This window comes from Spea bombifrons, chromosome 6 (assembly GCF_027358695.1).
Source record: "Spea bombifrons isolate aSpeBom1 chromosome 6, aSpeBom1.2.pri, whole genome shotgun sequence".
NCBI lineage: Eukaryota > Metazoa > Chordata > Amphibia > Anura > Pelobatidae > Spea > Spea bombifrons.
The window spans coordinates 2,878,121-2,904,969 of record NC_071092.1 but is presented as its reverse complement, the minus strand read 5'-3'; the positions used below and the strand labels follow the sequence as shown (position 1 = coordinate 2,904,969).

Below are 26,849 nucleotides of genomic sequence, written 5' to 3'. Positions count from 1 at the left end.
GATGTCAAGGTGACCAACAACGACAGAAGATTGATAACCGCTCCTTTGTAACCTTCTGAGATATTGCAGCTGTGTTGATCTTGAGCAATGTGCGTAATACTAGCTTGTCGTGGTTGGAAAGGTTTTAATCAAATGCTTATCATCTTCTGCAAATACTGCAATATATTTAGAATAATAAAGTTCTCTCGTGCTTTATTTTTTTTTATCCAAAAGTAATCATTTCAAAGTAATGTTTAATTATTTAGAAACCCAAATCAATATATTTTAGTATCAGAACCCTGTTAGGTATCTGCAACCAAACAGGTCATCAGGGTATAATCGCCGTTGGGACATTTGTTCTGAGGGCATCGGATAGACACGCGTCACGTCTTGACTAGCTCGGAATTAAAGAGCCAAGATTTGGTCCAAACGTTCCAAGCATCCCTCAAGCATTCCATGCAAAATATTGTATTGCCTTCACGCTGCAAACACTAGGCTCCCGGACGCTGTAAATTCACCCTAAAATCACCTTCTTTTTGTTTGTATTGATATAAAATATTGTAGTGTGATGACATTTTGTTGCTGTTGATGATTATGAATTCCACATTATACAATGTTACCCTACGCAGCTATATTTTGTTATCTAAATCAAGCTGTGTTGCTTTTTTTTCCGCTCGCTATCCCCCCTTGAGTTGACCAAAGGGCACGGTATTCTTCAAGAGCAATTCATCACAGTCCAGGCTCCAATAAAACGTAAAACCGCATGCCCAGGGCAGGTGCTAAAGATGGATTTTTCGCTCAACTGCAACACTGCAAAAATCTGTTAGATCTTTCTGCCGTTTCTGCGTCTGGCATAAAATAATAAGACTACGGCGAGGCAGGCCGATAATTGTGGCTGTGGATTTTTATGACATCATAGATCAATACTCCTGCAACTCATGCAATGAAACCCTGATTTCTTACGATGTACCTGGAGCATTATGATTGAGTGGAAGGGAACGAGGCCTCAACAATTTATTCCATAACCGCCCTGAGATGTTTTATTGCAATGTAGCTGTTGTAGCTCCTTGAAGGGAGGTTGTCTTTGAAGGGTCAGACTACTTTTTCTGATGCTTTGAGTGAATATTTCGGAAGTATGTTGATATTGTATGACGTATGATGGTTGTAGCTAGTGGTTACCTCTTTGAGGTTTATTCACTAAAGAGTTGACCGAAACCTTTGTGGGAGAGTTGTGTTTCAGCTCCTTGACTCATGAAGAGCCAACTCAAATTATACATTATACTGGGCCAGCTCACTCACTCTTGGTGGAGAAACCTGGCCTTTCATAATGAACAGTGAACTTAAAACCCCAACTCTTGTGTATAAACCCCAAACGGACCAAGTCACGTTGAAGAGCCCCATCATTCCATAGGTTTCATCTACTCATTGATAAGCCACATCTCATGGGCACACGTTACTTTCTGCAAGGTGTCATCCGTCACCCGCATCTCATGCCAGGCTGTCTCCTAAATGATCTTCGTCTTCAACCTTCTGTGACCTTGGTGAAAATGATTACGGTCGTGGAGGGCTTTGCATGTTCTCGTTAGAAGAGCTTACACGTTATTTGTGACCTGATGAGTTAGTAGATGGCTTTCTAGGTAATAGGCGGATTTCACAGAATCAAAGCTTTAGAGGTAAAGAAGACGCATGGGTTGTGTGTATTGTCACCTAGCGCTCGGAATGTATTATAGCGTCACTAAAATGAATAACAAAGGAAATCGAAGAGTTCAAATGGTTCTTTTTTTATTGTTCACTTTTCGTGCTTTTAAAGCAAATCAGATCGGTTGATGTTAGTTACTTCCCCGCCGTCACCAGCTTGGAACATCGACAAATCTTAAGAGCTGATGATCAGGAAACAGGGAAAAGAGGAAAAAAATCTTGTTGCTCATTAAACGTAACATTGGAAACAAAGATTTTCATTTCAGATACGAACACGTTAATGAGGTTGCTATCTTCCCAAATACTTGACGTTACTTTATCTGCGTCTGTTATTAATCTGAAGACTAACCTGCAGTAAGAAGTGGAAAGCAGCTGGTATTGTTTATCGACAGAGCCGGATTAATAGTCTATAAAGCCTTAAACCATGCACCCTATTAACCCTTTTCTGTCATCTCAAACAAGAACCAGGTGCCTTTACCAGGGATCGGTAAAGCAAACCAAGGCTTTTTGTTGCGTACTTTCTGGTAGGTTTGGTGAATAATCCGGTCTGGAAAGTTCTGAAGCAGCGTCTGCTTTCTTTGAGGACTCAGGACTGAGCCATTGAGTGAATGCCCATGCAATTGGCAAAAGACGCTTTCCATACTAGGATGTTAAGTCATCGTTGGTAAAAAGGGACTGTGTGGTCTACAGCCTAATTTTTTTAAATCATTAAAAGTAGTAATAATAAAAAAGATGAAGTGCCTATAGCGCGCTGCTTAACAAAGTACCTGAGGTGCATCTCAACTGATACAATGTTTCGGTTGGATAAATGTAGCCAATATTAATATATTAACCCTTATTTTTTATAATAGAATAACCCTGTAAATAAATGTGATTATTTTTTTTACTGATAATCTAAATAATAATAACAATAATAATAGGAATAATAATAAATAATAACAATAATAAAAGCTGTTGCTGTCAGAGCTTCTCTAGTATTGCTAGATACTAATATCGCTTCTTTTGGCTCACAAATGGTGTTGTGAATCTAATGAAGGTCCCCTGCACTCTTTCTTGGTTAAAAATCTCGTCACTTGGTGCCAGGCTGTGAGTGTCGGTCGGTGACCGAATCACAGTATGTAAGCAGACAGCGCTGGTTCCCCTGAGAAAACAGCTTGCAAATTCTATAGTACAAGCTGCTTTCCAAAATTTTTGTGGCCATTAAAAAATTACTTTTCCTTCTAAATAAGTGACCTACAAAGCTTGCAATCTATTACATATCATTTAGTCAATAGTGATTTCATCCTTGTAAGGATCCTTTGAGAGTCAGAAGGATCTTAATATCTACATCTATCTATATCTAGGTCAAATGATATTGGTTTGTGCTCCGTGGGGCTTCTCACTGCCTTTTCGTGAATTGCAGACATTGCTTTAACTGCTCGTTGTTAAATATCATATAAATGAAATAATAATTGCTATTTGGCTCGGTTTACTAGTCACTGGAATGTTGGCATTAGTAGGGGGATATAATTTACTTTATTCTGCATCAATGTAATAAAGAGAGTTATCGATTTAGGTCTTTTCTCAAAGTTACTTTGTAACTATATGTAACTATATGTAACAGGTAACCTTGGGAACGTTCATACATAGCTGTCGGCTAGACCAGCATATTCTCTGCCGACGACGGCGCCTTCCAGTTCTACGTTACAATCCCTCTAATCTAGGATTACGCATTATGTAAAGTCCAGTTGAAAGGTTAGAATGAAAATAGTAAGCTTGGAAACTGTAAATACTTTCTGACGTTCCCATCAGCAGCTCCAACCTATGGACCCCGTTGGATAGAGGAGACGCCATCCCCGTTTACGTTAACAGTGAATGAGGATCCGGGAAACGCTACCGCTTGCAAATGAAACGCTAATTGCTTTTCGTCACAAGAGAAAATCTTCATTGAGGCGATTACACAGATTAAAAGTTCCCTGAAATGTACCAGAATAAATATAGTGTCTTCTCACATCGAGCAGCCCCGTGATTAGCGTGATGGGGAGCTGCCTAAAATGAAACGACTTCTGCTAATTGCAGAATATGACTCTAATTTCTGCTCCCTCCTGCTCTGTATGTTACGTTCTTCCATATCTGTATCTGCTGTAATATGTGTGTTTTTTTTGGGTTTTTTTGTATGCGCAACTATAAATCTCAAAGACGGCGGAAAGTGCATTGTTAGTCTTTCATAAAACCTACATGCATTAATATGCATATCTCCGGATATGTTTTAATCCATTAGTCTTCCTCTTTACTCTGACAAGCAGCGACAGCTAATTTGTCATTTGCTGTCAGGATCTCGTATTAACAAGCAGGTGACCTGAGTAGGTCATGTAGTAATGTTACATCCCGGCCTCGGTAACCTGTGTTTCTTTCTATACGGCTTATAAATAAAGATCTTTTCTGTTACGCTACATTGGGAAGAAAGGTCGTCGGCGTCTTGCTGTCTTTTTTAGAAGGTGATTATTCCACTCGAGATTGAAGATCTAGCCCAGGGGCATAGCTAGAGTCCACAATTGCCCCTGCCCCCCTGACTTCGCCAAGCAACATGTCAACCATTGCCAGTTTTGCCAGCAACTTTGTCCTCAGGCAGCTTCTCTGTGGAATTTTAACCCCAAACAGCTTGTATGTGCCATCTTAGCCATCAAACAGCCTGTCTGTGCCATCTTAGCCACCATACAGCTTGCCTGTGCCTCTCTCCCTCCATGCAGACTGATCCAGCATGCAGGAAATGGATGTGATGTCACTTCCTGCATGCTGGATCACACAGCGTGCAGGTAGAGAGTATGAGAGATCCATACGGGGAAGAAATCCTTGGACGGAGGCAGCCATTGTTATCGCATGCTAGAGACTTCCTGGAAATCAAATCAGAAGCAACATTATAAAAAGGAGTATTTTCTGGAATTGAGATTTTTACATCGACGCTATGACCAATTTTCAAACGCCTGTTATAGGATTTTAACACATTTTTAGGATTGTGATAGATAGACACACAATCCTCGTTTTCGCCCCCGATCTGTTGTCAGAGACATTGTGAAGCGTGATATAGTTCTGTCAAGTCAAGCTGATTTGTTATTTTCTTTGGAAGGCAATCTCGTTCTGTCCTGATATCTACAGCCTAATGCGTCTCACCAGAGGCATATTCATCAATGTCTAAATCATTTCATTGAGAGAAGTGCCATTTCATTTCCTCCACGCCAATGAGTGGCTCTCACGCGGGGGCCCTCGTAGCCAAATAACTCGCAAAAAGTAAATAATTCCTTTCTGTGAATAGTTAAAATGTATCACAGCTGAAACAAATCAATTACACTTTCAGCAGCTTGGCAGCAGAGAGTGAAAATCACCGAGGGTCACATCTGTCAAATAATTGTGAAATATAATTTAAAAAATGGCTTTTAAAAGAACACTAGTGTGAAAATGTTGTGCAGAGGGTCCTATTTTCAAGATCCAGGACCCACAATGCGGCTTCTGTCTCCCAAACCATATTAAAATATAATAAATTATTTTTCAGATTTAAGTCAATATTAAATCATTTCTTTGGATTTTTTTTATATTTTTATTAAACATTCTTTTTCCTGATGGCTTTATATTTTTCACCATGTACTGTGTATTTTTCCTGCTCCTTTACTTATGTTATTCGATTCATATAAATAAAGCATCTAAAAAAATAGCTAGTTTACCATAAAGTGGTTTATTGTAAAAATATATAATATTTTTTTTTTTATATCTTTTTTTTCTTTTACTTCTATGTTGTTCTCATTATACTTGGGAACTTTCCATGTCTGTCCAATAGCTTTAGTTGTTAAAAAAAATCACATACATTCACAGTATTAAAATTATATTAAAAAATAAAAATATAGAAAATTTACTTAAATCATATTTAATCCAACTGAAAATTTTGAGCATGTGTATTCTGATATTAAGGAACAATTGCAGTTCCAAATCCAGTGGATTAAACAAAAACAAAACAAAATAAAAAGATTGTAGGATACCAAATAACATATATATATATATATAGAAATGTTTTATAAAAAATGTATTTTCTTTCAAATTTGCTAATAAAGAGGAGATATTTGGGTATTTTCCAGATAAAAAATAGTTGGTTTCACTCTTGTCGCTTATGGCTGCAACATATTGTCTCTTGAACAAAAACAAACTGATCCGTTATCTGACATTCGATTCGATTCTATGAGTTAACAGTCTGGGTTTTTTTTTAATTCAAAATATTTGAAATTAAAAAATGAACGGCATCAGAATGCCAGATAACGGTAAAGGAGATGGAATTGGTTACGGTGCTTAATATGGGGTATTTGTTTAGGATGAGGCAGATGGCGTGCACAGTGGAAGGAAAGAACTGTAAATGATATTAAATCAGTCCGACACAACGGGGCATCGACATTTTCTTATTCACTGACCACATGAATTTAACAAGACTGGGGAATATTCAAAAATATTGCAGAATAAATGCTGAAAAACACTGGAGACGAATAAAAAATACATTTGCTTTTTTTTCTTTAAAAAAAATACAGGAAAACACAAAGGGGAAAACTAATGAGGAACAAAAAAAAGCAGATTCCCTCCAGCATCAGGATTGGTCGAAGTGACCTTTAATTATATGTTTATTTATACCGTCTGAGATTTCTATAAACTGCTTTGTTTAGTAATTGATTCAATTTAGCGGCATTGCTGGGACTTCTTATTTGACTTTGTGACCTATTGATAAATCTAAGATATCTAGGAGGAGAAGAACACATTTTATTTACACAGTTTCATTTATACAGCCGTTTCCGGCCGACACTTTATTGGGGCTTTTAGGGCTGTAGAACCCTGTAATACTCTCATACCCAGCAAACATTCTGACCTCCTAGAAAAGAGGGTCATCAGCGGAGGAAAGTGGGGCATCAGGGGAGGAAAGAGAGACATCAGGGGAGGAAAGAGGGGCATCAGGGGATGAAAGAAGGACATCAGGAAAAGGAAAGAGGGACATCAAGGGAGGAAAGAGGGGCATCAGGGGAGGAAAGAGGGGCACAGATGAGGAAGGGGAGGCACAGGGTTTCAAACCTGGACTTGTCCAAGTAAACAGGACACCACTAGAGAAAAAAAATATAGAAACCATTAGAATTGATTTTCCCCAGATTTAAAGAATTTTACACCATAATACTTTTATACTTTACGGAAATTACCCAACTACAGGAGATACAGAACAACAACAATTCAATCATATTTATTCTAAGATTATCTGCTTATTAACCCCACACACTAAATACAAAAACACTATAATCAGTAATAAGCTGCCACATTATTCATCCAGCCAGTAAGACGTCAAAAGCTCACATCCAACACTTGACTATTTTGCACAAAATCAATTCGTGGTCTTTAATTTGGTTCACAAGATCTAAAAATGTCACGGAATTCAGTAGCACAAATATTGTCCCTCTCACCATTCCTCTCTCTTTTTCCATTTCTCTCTTCCTCTTTTTTCCTTCTCCATCTCTCTCTCTCTCTCCCTCCCTCTCTCTCTTTCTCTCTCTCTCTCTCTCTCTCTCTCTTTCTCTCTCTCTCTCTCTCTCTCTTTCTCTCTCTCTCTCTCTCTCTCTCTCTCTCTCTCTCTCTCTCTCTCTCTCTCTCTCTCTCTTTCTCTCTCTCTCTCTCTCTTTCTCTCTCTCTCTCTCTCTCTCTACGTCTCCATATTTGCTCTCCATCTCTCTCTCTCTCTTTCTCTCTCTCTCTCTCTCTCTATGTCTCCATATTTGCTCTCCATCTCTCTCTTTCTCTTTCTCTCTCTCTCTCTCTCTCTCTCTCTACGTCTCTATATTTGCTCTCCGTCTCTCTCTCTCTCTCTCTCTTTCTCTCCCTCTCTCTCTCTCTCTATGTCTCCATATTTGCTCTCCATCTCTCTTTCTCTTTAAATATTTATACATTAATACGGAAAAGGTGGGTTTTTTTCTTATTCAGCTAATCTGTCATTCCTTGCTTGTCCTCCCTCCTTCCGTTTGGTGGAGTCTGATTTTAATCTAAATTGATGGATGGCTCAGTGAATACTTAAGTTCTTCGAACTTCTATCCATGCACACAGAATAGTAAAATAATCCTAGACAAGAAATCTGATCGTTTCTGCTGTGATATCACTTTACTTGTTTTATTATTTGTAGCTTTTAAGTATTCAACTTTTAACATCTTCAATATTAGTATTTGTTTTTAATCATACGGGAAGTCTCCGATAATTATCATCCCACTTAGTCATACGCTATAATTATTAATGTTTGTGTTAGTAATTTGTCTAAATAACAGCATATATTACAGAATCCTATGTAATATATTAAATGAATCCAGAGTTCAGAAAAAAAATTAAAATCCCACAAAGCTGACATATCCATATACTTCTGTAGCAAAGATGGAAACCTTCTGAAGTCCTGAAAGCCTATAAAAGCTCTACATCTTCTCCTAGGTTGTCCTAATGAAATGAATCCTTGGTTGTGTAACTCTGGAACTTATTTAACTTGAGTGGCATCCATAATTAAGTAGAATTTCTTCTATGAGCTGTCTATGAGGTCCATGCTAGAGAAGACCACTCATCATTGAGCAGTAGGCCTTCAGCTTGTTGGGTTGTCCATGTACGAGATGTGGTTTGTTTGGAATTCCATTGACGGAATCAATCAATGACGGAATCAATCAATGACGGAATCAATCAAGGATGAAATCAATCAATGACGGACTCTTGCCTTCCTCTACCTAATAGAGTAGGACATAGAAGAAGGTTCTTAGAGACATGTAGTTATGTTCTTGTTAATGTTTAATGGATCGATTCCTTCAGCATCGAATGTGCACCACCTTTCTTCATTATTGATCAGGTGTAACATCTGGATATTCCCCTCTTCTAAGCGCACCTACGTTACAAATGAGGTTTTCATTGTGCTGCTAACGGGGGACGAACTACCTCATTATACTCGATCTGCACGGTCGTTGCAATGATAGACATTTTTATTGTCTCCTTTCTCAAAATATTTTAACTCGAACAGAACTTCTTTATCTCTACGAATCCAAATCGTTTTAAAATGTCACGTGGATCATTGCTGTTGGAGAACTTCAAATCGAGGTGTTAAATGCTGTCATCTTTTTAGTGATTTGATATCTGATTTCTTTAATATGATTATGTGGGGGAAACGCCAGCTTTAGCAGACCTTCCGGTATTTAATTTTTTAAAAGCACTGTGCTACATCATATCTGGTATTAGGTGAAATATGACACCCTACCTTTGAGCATTGATTTGTTATGACGTGATTTAAAAGTCCATACTGTTTTAACCTCTTCAGTGAAGAATAAAATGTCTTTTTATCGTACAGATGTTAGCTGCTTACTGAGACCTGGTTAATGCGATGGCCCCATGCCTTTAGTAGAAGATGTTACTTTTTTTGGGGCTAATATAGGAAAAAAGAGGTTACTGTAAATAAGCTTTCTGGAAGTCAGAGGTCTCATCTTCAGATGGAATCGGGGAGAAGGAGAGACCTCCGAGGTCCTGAAAGCTTGTGTAGCTTTATATCTTTGGCCCAATAAAATGTATCAACTTTGACTAAGGACTCCATTTTCTCTTTGACTGGTCTTGTGGAAGTAAATTAAATTTGCTTATCCTAGTAAAAACTTAAAAATGAGCAATTAGCAAGGTGAAAAAGACCTTTTTGATATAGGTTTAATCTACATCGGGTGAAGCAAATGCTTATTTTGTTCCTTGCGCTCACAGACACGATCAGTTGTGTTAATAGTAATAAAAGTTCCAATTCGTGCCATAGCCTCTTGAGAGGCAACATTGCAACTTTTTTTTTTGCTCCTAGATTACAGATTGTCCATTAATACCCCATCTGAAAGGTCTAGCGGCAATGCCACGCCATCATTTTGGGGTAAAACTGCCTATGTCTTTACTCTTTGAGCATTCATTATGGGGATGTGGCTGACCTCCTGGAGCCCGTGTACGGACCCGAATTTCTCATGGAGAAATATATTATTCGGGTCTTCAGGTCCTCTCGCTTGAGATTAAATTGAGCTCTTTTTCTAGACAGGTGAAGCTAAACAGTTGCAGTGAAGCGACAAATAAAATCCTAGTCGTTGACCCTCCTGCCATGTCATAATAACACGGAAGGGTGAACTTTTATTTATTTATTTATTTAACCTAACCTTTGTTTCAAGATATGAGTGTCTACTTCTACATCGGAGGCGCAGCGAATCTCTGCCAGAAAAGAATTAGTGTCCTTCTGCTGACTAGCTCGGTATAAATGTGTCAGAGTAAATCAAATTACAGAACTGTTTCTGTGAGTTATGGAAATGGAAAATCCATGGTCATGAGTATTAGACGTTCTTTAGTCGGCCTTTGCCAGACATTTTCAATACTATTCCTCAAGGTTAACATTACAGTTCTAATTCCAGCTTATCTTTCTTTTCCTTTTATTTTAAAGTTAGTTTTGAAACACATTTTCTTGCAGGCTGAATGCATTTGGCTTTTAATCAAAGTATGTTGTGTTTTTTGCCCATTGGTACAGCTGATAAATGTGTCTTTCTGCGTACCTAGGAGTTTGACCCGGAGTCTCTGGAAGAAGCCCTGATTCCCCGGGTCTTCGGATCAGTCTCTTCTTCCTCTGGGTAGGATCGGCATTAGGCCACGCCCACTTACCCATCCGCTTCCCCTCCCACTTCCAGCTAATTTAAGGCTCTCTACGAATGGCCACACCCCTCATGTTGCTAGCCCCACCTCCTCATAAAGCCACAGTATCCAGTTTCCGCTGTCTCGCTGTGATTCATTATGTCGAATTTACTCCCTGTTACCGGCAATCATCAAAAGTCACGTCTTGAATTCGATGCCAGCTTGGCTATACTCTGTACAAATTAAACAATTTATAACGTCGTTTGTAATACACGAGATCTGGGATAATACTCACAAAGCTGTATAAATAATTATTTTATAACAAGGCAACGTGTTGAGATCCGGAATAATGGTATCTGGGGGTTTAGGGCTAAAAACGTCTGTTTTTGTAAGTTTGCATTGAGCTCTGAAGATATACTTTAACTTAAAAAATGCCCTTTTTACAGAAATTAACGAGGTATAAGGAATGTGGTCTGATCATTTACAGAAAAAAATATTTGCTTTAAGTTAGAAAGTAGCATTTACAATTTAGGGAATAAAAAAATAGAATTTTTAATTTTTTTTTTTAAATTACTGAAAATCTAAATTTTAAGCCTGTAAAATCAAGGACGGTCTATTACGTCTTACCTATAAATTTTAAAATCACAAGTTAGGTTGATCAAAGTTGTGTAGGTTCACCGCTTGCGGATTTGTTTAAATAAACCTGGCAAATGTATTTTGGAGAAAGAATATATTTCAAATAATAAAATAATTATGGACTAGTTTGTTTCTAAAAATAATAAAAAATAATAAAAATTATAGAATTATGTTTTTTTTAAGAGGTTGCAGACTAAACAAATCACATGATTCTAAACAAAGGCAATCATTGGAGTTCTTCAGCCTAATAAATGACATTGGATTAAATATTAAGGAACTTGTATTAAGTCAATTAATCATCACATTTAACAAACTAAATAAAAAATAAAGATAATTTCGTTAATAAAACCCTCAATAAATAATAATAATAATGAAAAAATAAATCTTGTTTAGATTTTAGTTAGGTAGAAAGATCAATAAAAAGTTCCTGCCAGGAAAAAAAGAAATGTTTTGGCTTCTAAACACCAAAGTTTTCCGTAAATTGGATGAATTGGCACAAAGTTTTGATTAGATGAATTGAAGTCTGAGCTAATATTTTGGAACATGGCAAATCCTCCTTTGGAAATCTTTTCTTTGCAGTGGGTCCAACAAGAGCGTCTAAAACCATGCTAATGGCGCGTAAATTAACAAGTTTACTCTTCGTGGACAACAGGACGTCGGACTTCAAAAAGCAGTAAGGGGATAATGAAAAGGGAATTAAAAACTAGGGACCGAAAAAAGTGTTTTATTCACATGAGGATTAAAATGATCTAAAATAAAAGATTTACAGTCTGATAAATTGTACAAGCACCATGGTACAGATAAATCATTAATTGTTATTTTAATTTACATTTTATTAATAAAACAGAAAAAAATATATTTTACATTTTTGTTATAAATAGAACTACATATGTCAACAAAATCATTTCTTTCATGCAGTGAATCTTATTTTTTTTTTCATGACGTGAAGAAAATACATTATTATATCTTTCATTAAAAAGGGGTTATTCTGTAAGATATGTGGGTGCATCGCAAATAAAATGTATTCATATTTTCAGATAATAATTCAATAGAAAAAAAATGAAGTGATTGTGAAGATTGGAAAAGACATTTTTCTTAATGGAAAGGTTTTGGACATTTTTTTTTTGCAGTAAAACCTAAATATATTCAGCTTTATATTTTTAGATGATATTTTCAATGATTAAAGGGAAGAACTTATTCTAGTAAAATGATCGCCTTGTAATACAATTTATTTATTGTGGGTTATATTATTAATATGAAAGTTCACAAATGGTACAATTTTAGTAAAATCATGATCAAGAGAACATCAAGAGAACCCAATACTTACATATAATATATATATTAATAAGTATATATTAATTATAATAACAAATATTATATATGTAGCCTAAGGTGTCCCCATGGCATGCATGTTCTACAGCTTGAGTGATGACACTACAACTGTGTAACATGTATCGTCATTGGTCCTCTAAGGGCATCTTTTCATGACGGACCTGGCATGTCATTGGTTGACGAAGGAGTTAAATAAAATTACTTTTACTTTTAATCTCGACTTGTTCGGAATCGAAGTGTCGCTGTTTTATGAATGGTGGTGTCTTGCCTACCTTTGGACCTCAACAAAGCTTCCGAAACCATTACATAATCAAATAGAATAATTATATAGAATCTTTTATTATATCAGGAAAATGGTGAATATTCACAATGCCCAGAATCCCTTTTTTTTATTTGGCGTGCACGTAGACTTCCTCAGTCGGAATGAAGATGTCTTTTTCAAGGTCCTTAACCTCTGCCGAAGCCTGATTATCTGGTGTAGCTCCTACTGCTAAATTGGGCAATAATAATGTCGGTCGGATGGATTCAGAGCGTTGCCTTTTTTAAAGAAAAAGACTAATTTCATTACCGAAGAACTCCGGGGTTAAGTAAGACTCTCATTTTCCTGTTTGTTGATGGTTATTGTTTCGTGAAGGCACTTAGGCTCTCCTTCCGCGCCGAGCAGGTAAACTGCGTTTCTAAAAAGCTCATTATTCCACCTCGGGTACAATTTTCCTCCAGAAGAAGAAATGTCTGTTAATACATTTCATTGGCTTTCTACAAAAAAAACACACAGAGAAACTTTGTCCTTCCGCAAAAATCTAAGCTCTTTTGAAGACGTATTTGTATGCATTGACGCTGCTTTCTATACAATCTTTTCTTGTGTTTAAAATAGGAAAATATATTAAAAAAACATAAAAAAATATTTCAGCCTTTCAGAAAAGAACATCTATTCTTAGATATACTTCTGAAGACATTTTAAACAAGCTAAACATTGCTAAAAGTGTTTTAAACTTCACGAAAATGGTTAAAATCTCAGAAACTAAGGAGGAAAAAAAATAGCGTGTGTTATAGGTGCGATGCGTTAAATAATGTATATATATAATATAATTAGATAGTATAATATATATATATATATATATATATATATATATACATATAAGTGTCCCTTTATGACTTTTATGACTTTATGACTTCCTTTTCCTTCCTTGCTTACAGAGGAAGTTCCAGTTGCTTTCTGATGACATCATAGCAGCTGCAGTAAGCTGCAGCTTAGACTTTCAGTTTCCAGCTGACTGGGTAAAGATTCTAACCTCCCTACACTGGTCATAAAAACACAGAAGCATAGACTTTGCCAGCAGATCGGCCCTATTTGGCCCTTTGAGTCTCCGTGCCTGCTGTAAAGACTGAAACCTTAAACAGTCCTCTGTCTCGTCTTAGATCCAAGAGCCATTCCATATGCCTATTCCATACAAGTTCTCACTGAATTAGCCTCTACCACTTCTACTGGGAAGCTGTTCCACTCACCTACAGCCCTAGTAGGTAGACAAGGTCTTGAGTTATCCAAATTATAGCCATAACTACTAAGCAATTTAGGCAAAGTGATGTCATTGCGGAAGGGATTTTAACCCAAGAACTGTAGATTTAAAATATTTGGGGTATTTTTCACTCACTTCGTATGTATAGTTTAATGTTTTCTCGCGTTCTGAGATTAATGCTCCTTTAGAATCAGCAGCTTCTAATGCATTAGGTGAATGATGTGTCTTTGTAGCCGAGAAATACTTAAAACAGATGTGCAATTATCTCTGCACTTTAGACAATAAGAAGGATCTTTCCGTTTGATGTCTGGAAGTGTTTTTTAAAGCCTTTGAGAATTAGAAGTCACTGCATTAGATAACTTTGTATCCATTAAACACAACGTTCCGTGGTTTTTTCTCTAGCGCTATAGAACACATTAGTAATTCCTGTTAATCTTTTTCTCTCGCGCGCATATTTAATAACAATTACGAGTAAGTTGGAGATTTATTTCACGAGCCTATAATACATTTTACCGTAAACTCATCTATTAGAAGGTTTCTTTGAGTTTTTTTTTTAAATAAAGTTGCAATTTATTTTAATTAAAGATATAAAGGATCTCTATGCTAAGTTTTTATGTCTTTGTCAGTTGGGTATTTATATGACTCATTTTGTATTTTTTTTCTATTTTTCTATCTCTTTTTATTATTCAGAACAGCACCCAAGATTATTTTTTACCCATAGCTGCTCTGTTTTTGACCTGACGGGATCCATGATGAATTGGGTGTTTCCATTACAATAATCAGGAAGAGCAGAGCGCGGCTTCCACCCATTTCCACCAGTTCCTGGCGTTCTTTCTACCCAAAGCCACCATAAGTGGTCTTAGGGTTCATTCATTCACCTGTGTTGTCCGGTGTCCAACATTCGCATTGGAGGCTTTATGGAACCCAAATCACTAAATCAGACCTAAAGATAAATAAAAATAGTTTGGAAAAAACTATAGGAAAGATCAGAACCATTGGTGGCTTTTAAAGTGGCCAACTAGAGGCATTCTGCTCACTTTGCCAAATTAAAAGGATCACAATAATGGTGAAAATAGTGAAATCAGTGTAAATGGCATTTAAAATGAAATATATTGAATTTATGACTTTTCTAAGTGTTTTAGATATTTTGAGTTCACGCTCAACCTTTAAAGCATTCCTTTACGATCCGACTTTTCTTGATGTCAAACTTTGCGGGCTGCCAGTTCACCGTTTGTATTACATGATACAATTAACATAGATAATTAACATAATAAGCTTGGTCAGAGAATCCTCCATGTCACTTCTTCTCAATACCTTCAGAATGTTATCATATGAATGGATAAAATGTAACCCTTTGAGGAAGTTCGTATTTTTCCGCGCTACCGGACTGCACCAGCCAGAAATAGGTTCCATTAAGACCTACAGAGAAGAAGACAAAATGAGGTCTTCTTCTAGTTCCATAAGGTCTGGTTCTGGAAAAGCAAGAATGGCCTGCGTGTTATCTTCCTCACACACTTGGTACTGACATCAAGCAAAGAATACAATGTATTCTTGTTAATGAACGATAATGCCTGTTAAAAATAGTAAGTCACTAAAAATATAATTTGGTCCTTGCGGCCAAGCCGTGACGTCACAGCCTTTTTTACGGAGAGGAAGCAGGAACATTGCCGTCGGGGATATATATTATATTTATATAATAAATATACGGCAGCTTTTATTGGCTTGATCTTTCTTCTGCAATGGAGACTGACAATGCTTTTCCAAACAGCCTCGGCTTTCAGGCGAGTTCTATTTTGAGACCGGACATCAGGGCATTTAACCAAATACTTTCTAGTGACGAGACATTGTTAACCGAAGACAAGGCATATTCGTTCCACAAAGAAAGCTATTAATAATTGCCAAATTACAAAAGTCTGTTGTGGGTTTATATTTAAATCCTTGTATATACATAAAATATTTTTAGCTACTTTAATAAACGACCCAGTCCCTCTGTTTGACAATAATATGTTTAAGGGGCAGGGGAGAGCTGGTAAGGGGTGCAGGGTGGCATTTCCCTTCTGGTTTAAAGATTTATGGGCCGCCATCTGAAGCTTTGTTGTGTGTTTTACTTGCAGTTCCACACAGAGCCACCGGGGGCGTCTAGAGTAACAGGAACTTGAGGAAATCATTTACTTACTGACTGGATCATTTTTGTGTTTCATTTATACATTTTAATGAATTATGTTAATGTTAATGTTACGTTAATGTGTTTTAAACACCACTGGATAACACACATTATGTATCGTTGTTGTCCAAATGTGCTTTTGGTTGCTCTATTACTGGACCCCAAGCTAAATGCTGCCGGTCCTCCCGTGGGATTGTCCCCAATAGCCGCTCCACTCTCCCACTTTTGCAGGCCGTGGGTATCATAGGTATCCTGGAGATGCTAGTGTCATGATTTGGCTAGTGGCTATTTGGATAAGAAGGGCAAGTGGCCTTTGGCCCTGACCACTTCTGGACCAATCTACCCCTCCCCTATACCTATTTTGGGGGTTATTCTAGCACGAAGGGGCAACTTCTTCTCAGTTTTCCTAACTATTCTGGATACTAGATTTTCTTCTGTAAGAACAATTTTTTGTTGGTTTGTTTATTTTTTTTTAATGATAAATGATTGGTAACTGCGCTCCTGGCAAAATGATGAATCCCGAGGGACCCCTTATATTAAATAAATAAAGCAAAATTGTTTTACGACCCGCAGAGCTAATCTTAGCTTGTCTTCCATTGAATAAATACTCATTTGCACAAATTAAGTTACGCTATTTATATTTCTAAATCTATGTCAGCTTTTAATGAAAAAAAAAAAATCATTAAGGCCACGACGCATTGTGAGTAGAAATGAGTTAAAAAATGACATAAAGAACGCTGTCCTCAATTCATTTAATGTTAAAAAATATTTGCAATAAGCAACAAAGCTTGGTTTAAATAAAAATATATTGATCCTTTTCTCAGTAAGTGCATTGGTGACTAATAAAGCTCTCGGATAAGAAGCAATTAATATATGACCACAAAAAAAATGATTGAAATATTTTTTTTAAGGATATATTGTATTTAGCAATTATTTGGCATCAGACAATTTTGAGTCCTAAATGTTTTTGAATGTCCCCCCCCCAAAAAAAATGTTTTATATGAAAATTGCAGTAAACCCCACAGCTAAAAACAAAACATTACATTTTTTATCTGCTTGTATTTATGCTATAAATGAAATAAAGTAGAATAATTTTTGCACATTTATTTTGGGTGGGGTTTTTAGTTTCAAAGAAATTAATTCCGCTAAGGAACCTTAATCTGTGTTCTAAGACCCAAATTACTTAATTGTTTCTTGTATTATTAGAATGCAAAGCCTTCAAGAAAGATTTTAATATTTTAAGTAAAATATATTATCTGATATACATTTTTAAAACTATGCTTAAGTGACTTTAATAAATGTAACAGTTAATTTTAAAATATCCTTTCTTTAATCTTCAGAAAGACTGATTCCGAAATAGACTCTTGACATTATTCAGTAGATCATTAACCGTTAAAAAAAATCTAAAACGGCTGATTTTTAATGGAATCTCTTCATAGGCGTACAGAGGGTCTTTATCACTCCCATCACTCCTGTGTTCCAATGGCCCTTTATCACTCCCATCACTCCTGTGTTCCAAAGGCCCTTTATCACTCCCATCGCTCCTGTGTTCCAATGGCCCTTTATCACTCCCATCACTCCTGTGTCCCAATGGCCCTTTATCACTCCCATCACTCCTGTGTTCCAATGGCACGTTGTGTTCGCTGATCCAAGCTTAAAAGGATAATTGATGGTTAGAAAACCCTTTTGTAATTTTGTTACAGCCAGAAATGTCCTCGTTTTCAATGAAAACAGCTGAGTGACCCCAAACTTTTGAGCTGTTGTATAAGCAGATTTCTTTAACGTCATGTAATTTCGTTGTCGCAGTCCCTTTAAGTTACATATAGATCTCATTAGGTATTAATTACACATTAGCGCGCCCCGCTCTCTTTTTAGTTTGACGACTGATTCGTCTAATTTGGAAAAATCTAACGGGATTGGAAAGATCGGTCCGGCGTGAGAGGAGAAACCGGTGCTTTATTGTGTCGGAAAACTCAATGATTTGGCATCAATAACAATAATTTGCCAGTCAACGGTTACAAAAGGATTCAGAGCTAAAAGGGAATGCTGAGTAGGCCGTTTACGTACACAGAGCCTCCATTTTGATCTCTAAACTCTGCAACCATCAGGGGTTTACTTAAAATGGCCGACTTTGATTGAAGTTCCCAGTATCTACCATAAAACAGTAAACTGGAAAACTAAAAGCATGTACTTAAAGTACGTAAAAGTGGAGAAGATACCAAAATGCATTTTATTATTTTATTATATTATGGATACGATTCAAGTCCAAGCTGGAAAGATCAAAGCCGACTCCGGGGCTACCTTTCTTTCCGAGGCAAATGCTGTTCCTCTCACATCTTGGAACAAATGCACTAAAATAAAAAGATTTATCAAATCATTATTGGTGAAGACGGAAATACCATTGGCTTCGTAGATTGCTATGACATCATCAGACCCAAAGAAGAGGGTCGAAACATAGAAACAGATAGTCCGCCCGTTGTAACGACTCAAACCTTAATCAGTCGTCGGTCTCGTCTTAGATTCAGGAGCCGTATGTTTATCCCATGCATGTTTAAATCCCCTCGCTGTATTGCCCTCTACCACCTCTGCTGGGAGGCTCTTCCACTTGTCTACCGCCCTCTCAGTTGAGCATTACAGCAATGTTAAAATATGTGGCTTGTATCTCCATTCGTTTAAGAAAATATAGACAGGGATTGTGAGTAAACGTTACTTGGCAACGGTTTGAGGAGGAAAGGTTTTAGCTCAATTATAGCGAAGTCTAAAAAAATATCTTTAGCTTTTAAGTCTCAGCGGCCAACTTTTTTTTTTACTCTGATAACTACATTTGTGCTTCCAGAAAAAAACAAATTTCAAATTTTCACCCGTTACGACGCTAAACTCCTCCAAATTTATGGTGTAAATACTAATATTTCTGAAAAAAACTTTGTTTTTTTTTTTTTTTTTGCCTCTAGCTGCGCATGCATACTGTAACGGCTTAACGCCTGTCTGCCGCACCGGCAAGAGAACCACTATATTTCTTCATAAAATGATTTTAAATTCCGCTGAGGAACCTGGAAGAAAGGCGAGCGGCGGAACGTATCAGCAGAGGAAATAATAGCGCCCTGAGATCTGTATTCCGCGCGCGTTTCGCAGGCAGCGTCTCCGTGGCGAATATTCCTCTCGTTCCTTCCAGCCTCGCTCCCCGTTATTCCCTCGTATTATTGAATAACGGCTCTGCCTTTTATCAAATATAACTCGCCGCTGTTTGGTTTTTTTCAGTGCAATTATGCAGATTTTCTTCAAGTCTGCCGTTTTCGGGTTATAAATAAAAAGTCTTGCATAACACTGTTTAAATTATTTAAATTGCGCAAATCGCTGTTTTTAATGTTATGTAAGCATTTAACCCTCCGACTACCCAGGGACCGTTAATGTACAGCCTTTAGCCGGGGGGAAAAACTTTATAGGGAATGTAAAAGTTTGTTTTCGGGCCGATATTCCATTAGGCTGGACCGGCGACGGCGAGGTGGCCCCCGGCACCTTAGGCCCGGCAGTCGCCTGATGATGTAAGCGTGGCTGACGTGGCCATTGGCTGGATGTAAGCTGAAAAAGGCCGCACATATCCCGGCGGCCACCAGCCTTAAAGTGCTAGGGCCGCCTGGCCATCTATCATCTATAGTAACATGGCATCATAGCTGCCAACAGTCCAGAATTAGGTCGAAGAGTCACAACAGCCAAGCTTTTGTCCTGCTTGTCTCCACAAACCTATGTGATATCATATTCATATATACCTACATTGGAATTAAGGAACGTGACTAAATTTCCTTTAAAAATACTCGTTCTTGGTTAAAATGCATAATTCAACATAAAAAAACCTCTCATGTTCTTAACAATATGCTAAAAAATTGATATTTTCTAGCCCCGTTATCTAAACAAGCTGATCCTGGAAGGTAAGGGTTAAAAGGACATTTTTTAAGGCATAAGCTGAATTTTATATCAGCTATGGGTAAAATGCTGCTTTCTCTAATATACTTAAATTGCCTCGTTTTCGGACATTAGTATAAATTAACAAATTTAACAAAATGCATTACAATTTGGACAAACTCTAGCGGTCATCATTGATAAAGAAACTAAATGTAAAATCCATTTATTATTTGGGCACCAGAGGGTTCATTCAACCCATTAGCAAAACGACTCTCATTTAGGTGATAATCAGATGATTTGCCTAAAAAGTACATATAAATATATAAAAAAAAAACTAAGAATCCTGGGCGCACTTGCCAAATTATCTTATTATAGCAAAATTGCGTATTATATCAGGGTGTGTTGGGGGAAGCCGACGTCTCCTGCGGACGTGACCTCAGGTGATATCATGTAACAGAGATGAAAAAGCACCAATTCTTTCAGAAATATGTTTTTTCCCCCCATTAATAATTCACAAAACACAAATCCACTCCACAATAGAACATAAAGCAGCAGCACAACCGACACAATGCACATTTTTTTATTTAAAATGCAAGAAAATACATATTTATAATGAGAGATGAGACTTCGCCGTTGTTAAGTTTTAAATGGTAAATAGAAAGATCCAGCAGCTGATTTTTTATTATGTTTTTTATTCTTTTTTTTTTTTATGCTGAATGTTTACCGGTTTCTTTCCCTTTTATAAAAATGGAAGCAGGTGTCATGAAAAAGGAAGGATAATCTACATAAAAGAAAATATTACTAATGGAAGCTTCGGGGAAACTCATGAATGCGTTATGTTGGGGTTTTTTTATTGTTTTTTTTCTGAACTCTCTCATCTAAATGCTAAATGATACGAACCGGAGAACAAAAGCACTTAAGAAAAGGACTGGAGAAAAAGAAAGAAAATGTTTGCCCGCGATGGTTTATAATACAAAAGAACATTTGATGTGAAATCTGGGTTTTTTGGGTGTTTTGTTATAAGAGACTATTATTAAACCTCTAATACATAAATTATTCTTTGATTACACAAAGCACACAGCTTTAGCCCTATAAATAGTAATAATTTCTTAATTATTCTTTTCGTGAAAAACACGGCCTACAATAGGGGTGACGACCAAACCTGTCCTGGTTGCTTTCTGATTTTTTTTCGGGGAAAAAAAATAAAAACCAGGAAACGTAGATTTATTTTTAGGCCATTCCACATTTAAGCCTCTGTTCCAATGCAGAGTCGCGTCTTCGGCTGCTTTACCCGCGGGATACATTGATATGCTTTCTGTATGGTTCCTTTTTGGGGGCAAATTATATGAATTTTGGTCCTTGGTGTATGGACCTTGTTTGGAAATGATACGTTGGAAGTATTTTGGGGCTGCTACGACGTCTACCTATGAGGAAGCGCTGAGAGCAGGGCGAAACGCGTTAGGTGGCTTTCTTCATGTCTCCGAGGTGAGACCTGCACCCTCGCTGTTATTATGTTGCGACTTATAATTTTCAAATAAAAAAGCTATTTTACATATCGAGGAGTTGGAACTTTCATTGGATATCTCCTGTTGGATACTTTGGGCTTTCTGCGTTATACATGGTATCGGTAAAACTCCATGAAGATGATGGGGGGTCAGTCAAAGCCTTATTGTCATGGTCTTTATTAGCTGCTACAATGTATAGCGTGTCTTGTTGGAGGTTGGACTAGTAGGTCCGCAAAACTATTGTTTCTTTATGATATTGAACAAGAGACCGACTGGCTCCTCTGAGACTACGGGACGGACTCGGCAAGGGGTTACGATGATTATTATTAAATAAAGACGTTGACATCCCAAAGAGTGATACGTCTTGTTAGAATTTTTTGTGAGGCTGACTCATTAAATCGAGAGAATATCCTATTATGAGAGAGAGATTAATTAGTCTTGTGGGATAACAAATGTGAAGCTTAATAGTTTGTCTGGGAAATAAATTAACCCTTAGGTCAAGCTACTCTGCCCCCTTAGTCATTCTGACATATGTATCTGATTTGAGAAAATCTCGTTTTTAATGAGATTTAAGAAAAAAAATCAGAATGCACAACAGCTATGGGCCAGAATTCATCATATTTTATGACATCTTGGTGTCCAAGACCTGCTGTTCCTTTATGAGTTTATTAAACTAGTATCGTCTCAAGAACTGACCATACACCCATAGCCACCTGTCTCCACAAGTGGGAGAACTTTACTTGGCCACACAATGTCTTATCAGACAAGCGTCAGATCTTCTGAGGTTGGACCATCAACAATAGTTGTTGAAGGTACCTTCTTGCTACGATCATTGAATACTCGGAGGGTGGGAATAAAAAAACTATTGAGATTTCTGGTGGAGGACTCAAGTGCTTGAATATATCTAGCCTAACCTCAACATCCATCGTCTTCTCCCCCGTAGGCCGGTAGCCAATAGTCCTCTTCCATGGTATCCATGAGGAAGGAAGCAACTACCAGTAGACCCAAAACTCTACATACTACAACCCCAATAATTACCACCTGATGACATTATATTGGGGTAGATCTGCTGCCCCTACGTGGAGACCTTTTCTGGAACCGAGTGCTTTGACGTTCCACCCAAGGCTGACAAATATTTCCTTTCGGAGTTTTATTAAATCTCTTAAACAAAGCAGATTCCAGCACCTTTATTGCAAAGTTTAATTTACATCACGCACGAGGAATACTAAACTAATATATTTGGGAATAAATCTGTTTTATTATCATCGTACTGTTAGGATTACAGATGATGTAAAACAATGTATCAACACATAATTTGCCATTCCTCCCGTTCTGCAATTTCGCTATTCAACAGTCATAAAAAATTGTGGGATAGAGGAAAATTAGATTATATTGCCGTAGGTGAATAAAGCATTATAGGGCCGTACTCTATCCTAATTCATTGTATAGTAAGAAAATCTCGGCTTTGCCTGTGCTAAAAGTTAAATTTCACAAATAAATGTAGCAAAACCGCACATTTTTAAAGGATCCCACTGATTTGTTCGGTTTAGATTTTCGTGCAACCAAGCAACAGCGGAATGTTCTAATAAGTGTTTTTTATTTTATTATAAAAGATAAATGAATAAATAAATGTATTTATTTATTAAAATTTAAGATGACTTCATTTTAATAACACATTTTTTTTCTTTTTTTTGTCTATTTTTCAGATAAGCAAACAGCAACTACAGACTGTCAAAGATAGATTTCAAGCGTTTTTCAATGGAGAAACACAAATCGTAGCTGATGAGGCTTTTATGAACGCCGTTCAGAGCTACTATGAGGTAAGAAGATTTAAACAAAAAAGAAAGTCATTCTTTTTTAGTCCACCTATGCCCTGTTCTAGTATTGGTTTCGAAAATCATTCAATAATAAATATAAATGCATATTTGACAATTATGATGTTCTACTCAAGGACAGACATGGGCTTCAAAAGCAATTTGTTATGGGGGGAAAATGGATGGTCATTAGCCGGCCAGGTAGACTTTACTACCTACCTAGCGAATGAATGAATGAATGAATTAATAAATGAATGAATAAATGAATTTGCTACGCTTACAACAGCACCTAATGTTATGACATCATACATTACCACTTCCAATGAAAGCGTATCCCATGTTTGTGATTGTCCCAAAGCAATCAGCCTTGAAGTTACACCAATTTAGGTGGAAATTGCATAACAAAGTACAAAGTTACCTATGGTCTTAAAGGGTATTGTGATCCACTAATGAAGCCTTTATCCCTATTATTTTTGCAATTTCTTGCTGAACAAAGGGACATCTGGAGAAATCCACGATATATCTCTTTATGGATAATAATTGCACTAAACTCTTAAGGCGGACAACAACTGAATAAATTATGGAACGGTTCAATCCTCTTACAATGAGTATCGTTGGCCATTTCTTCCAATATACTTTTATATATATATACAATTTTATATATTTCCCTTTAAAATATTCAGTAGACGTCATTAACCAAAGACCGTGTTTTCTACCATTCGAAGGGCTCTGTATCTATAAAAAAAATCCATCCGATAACCCATTCCTTAATGTCACATTAATAATACAGCGGCGGCACCTTGCAGAGTACATAGAAAGGTTATCTGCATTGCACAGCCGTGAGCGCACAGCGGTATTCTGAATTAACGCATGTATGGTGTTGTGCGGGGATATGCATGCTGTTCATGCCAACTCATGCAAGTCTTTATATGTCGTCCTACCGCTCATTGTGACCACTTAGAGAGTAACATTTGTAACTGAAGATCTTTAATACTCTACACAATAAAAGACTGTGTTCCACTTCCCATGAAACAGATTAATATTCAGGGTCCTTTCGCAGATAATGTCACATTATCATTAAGCAAGTCCCAAGGCAAATATAGAAACAAAGATATCTTTCTACTTCAAGACCCAACGAGGATTTGGGTTTCAAAGAAAAATCAGGAAACCTTTAAGATTCTAGTGTCTTAAAGGTCTGGATTTAAGCTTCTGTTTCTCATTTCTTCTCCCTCTTCTGACAAAAGGTTAATAATTACGTTTTAAGTTTTGTAATGGTAGTGGAATGGCCATGCCATTGCATCCAAGAAACCGACAATTTCCACACCCTTACTGTCTAAAAACCTAGAAGTTCAGGTACATCATCCAAGGGTGTTTGAGGAATTGCTTATGTTCCATTCCGGTATTTTGTTTCTTTGTACTGACTGAAAAGTTAAGAGGATGGTTACCTTGTTGAGTTGTTATTATCACCAGGTCTTTCTGAAGAGCGACCGAGTGGCCAGGATGGTCCAAAGCGGAGGGTGTTCGGCCAACGATTCTCGAGAGGTCTTCAAGAAGCACATTGAAAAACGCGTGCGGAGTCTTCCAGAGATCGACGGTCTTAGTAAAGAAACTGTGCTGAGCTCTTGGATGGCGAAGTTCGATGCTATTTATCGGGGCGAGGAGGATCCCCGTAAGCAGCAGGCCAGGATGACAGCCAGCGCGGCCTCCGAGCTCATCCTGAGTAAAGAACAGCTGTATGAGATGTTCCAGCAGATTCTGGGAATAAAGAAATTTGAACATCAGCTTCTGTACAACGCCTGCCAGGTGAGAACTCCTGTGGGTCCGTTTAATCCTTAATCATGTCAACTCTCTGCTAAAACAGACCAGTGCATCCATCACTTTTAAAGTGAATGTTCTTAGATATTTTAGCAAGAGGTGCCTTGTGAAAACAAGAGGGTTAGACAGCTGAAGGATGAATTTTCTTCAATAGACAAACTAGGCAGCATTATCTCAATAAAGGCTGAAATATCTTATGCCTTTGGCAGTAAGGAAATGTATCAGTCCACAAAGGCGGAACTTTATGTTATTCACCAACGTTCCTTGTAAAGACATTGTCTACTATATCTCTTATAAAGACAGCATATAGTGTATGCATATATTTATGGTAACATGCTGCTACATAAAGCATGTAGGCAGGAACCTTGTGGGACACAGATACACCGGTCCTCCTTGGGACGATGTGTCCCAATTTTAGCTGAAATTCCTTAAAAAGGTGCCACTGATTGAACACGAGACACGTCAACGTCCTCGTCAGCTGATAGTAGGAGCGATGACATTTATAGACTACTACATAAATAGAAATGCATAACACAACTAAGCTTTGGAGAGCCCAGTTGACTAAGGTGACGAGAGGACTGCTGCTTGGAGCTTCATGAGAGCAAGTTGCTAATGATGTCCAGTTTACAGGAGTATTTCTGCTTAATTAATTAATTATACTCATAATGTAGAGATTCTCCTGCGGCTGCCATAGCTTGGGAACCCGATTTAGATAAAAACGATATATTTTAAGCCTCAGACTATTATTCCGCTTGGCTGGAAATTTCCCTATTACATTCCGCTGTTATTCCGAGCAGATTCATGTCTCTCTTTTGTTTATTTTTCCGCACAAAAGTGGGGAATTCAGCTCCAGATGTTTGCACGAAGCAGAACAAAAGACCGTAAGGTCTTAGTCTAATGATCAAATCATTAACGGCTGCTTCGACTTTCATATTTCTTTGTAGACTACTAATTTTGTAAAAGCTCGATCGTTGTCTTCGTTGTGTGTCGACGCTCTTTAGGATTGATACAAAATAACAGATTAATGAACTGTAATCCCTGCCGTGTCTAATATCAGTATGATTGTTACTTTTTTAAGAATACACATTACAAGGTAGACACATTGTAGCTGCAAATGATGTCATGTTAATTGCTAACGAAGATCCAAAGGCTCATAAAGCGCGTGCGCAAACCCGGATCCCCGTAACACAATTAGATGCTGGTTGGAAATTAGTCACGCGCTCCTCTATTTATATCACAATATCCTGAAACCTCCTTGAATTATATTATGTATAAATATGAATGATATTTTTTGTGAATTTGCATAAATCTTCAAATTCTTTCTGCGGAAAACATTTACTAAACAAAAGCCGATGCAGCGTTAGGATTTATGCCATTAAACTGATTTCACCATAACCTTAAAAAAAAAAACAGCCGCGGTTTTCCATTTTTATCAAATTATGCAAATATGGGACTTTTGTTGGAACAGATCCCCTTCGGGTAAGATTATCTCCAGCAGCGTGTGGACCGCGTAGCACATGACATTTCTCCCGGGACTACATTTTATGGTTCATTAAAAGGAGGTTGTAAGATAAGTGTAGTAACAGCATTAATGTTTATTTTTTTTTGTATAAAAGAACGGTTATTTGGAAGTGTGTTGCTCCACGAAATAAAAAAGGGAAATGGTTCTGATTGTCGAATGCTTCTGCTTAACACAAAAATGATGGCATCAAAAGATGAAAGATCTATTATCTGGATTAGGATTAGTGATTGAGAGCCCTGCTTCTTAATTGTCGGCCTCTTTTGGTAAGGGAGATCTTAGTCCAGGTCAGCAGGGATGCGGCGGTGAAGTTAAGGAAGC

The 26,849-nt window shown here is 37.3% G+C and overlaps 1 protein-coding gene across 13 annotated transcripts in view; it reads left to right on the top strand.

Moving 5' to 3' along the window:
• CADPS (calcium dependent secretion activator) overlaps positions 1-26,849 on the top strand; it is a 144,555-nt gene that overhangs the window by 18,451 nt on the left and 99,255 nt on the right. For all 13 annotated transcript variants that reach the window (XM_053470217.1, XM_053470212.1, XM_053470211.1 and 10 more), the window contains exons 2-3: positions 23,087-23,200; positions 24,665-24,997. In XM_053470217.1, coding sequence (XP_053326192.1) covers positions 23,087-23,200; positions 24,665-24,997 — 447 coding nt within the window. The remainder of the gene's footprint in view (positions 1-23,086; positions 23,201-24,664; positions 24,998-26,849) is intronic.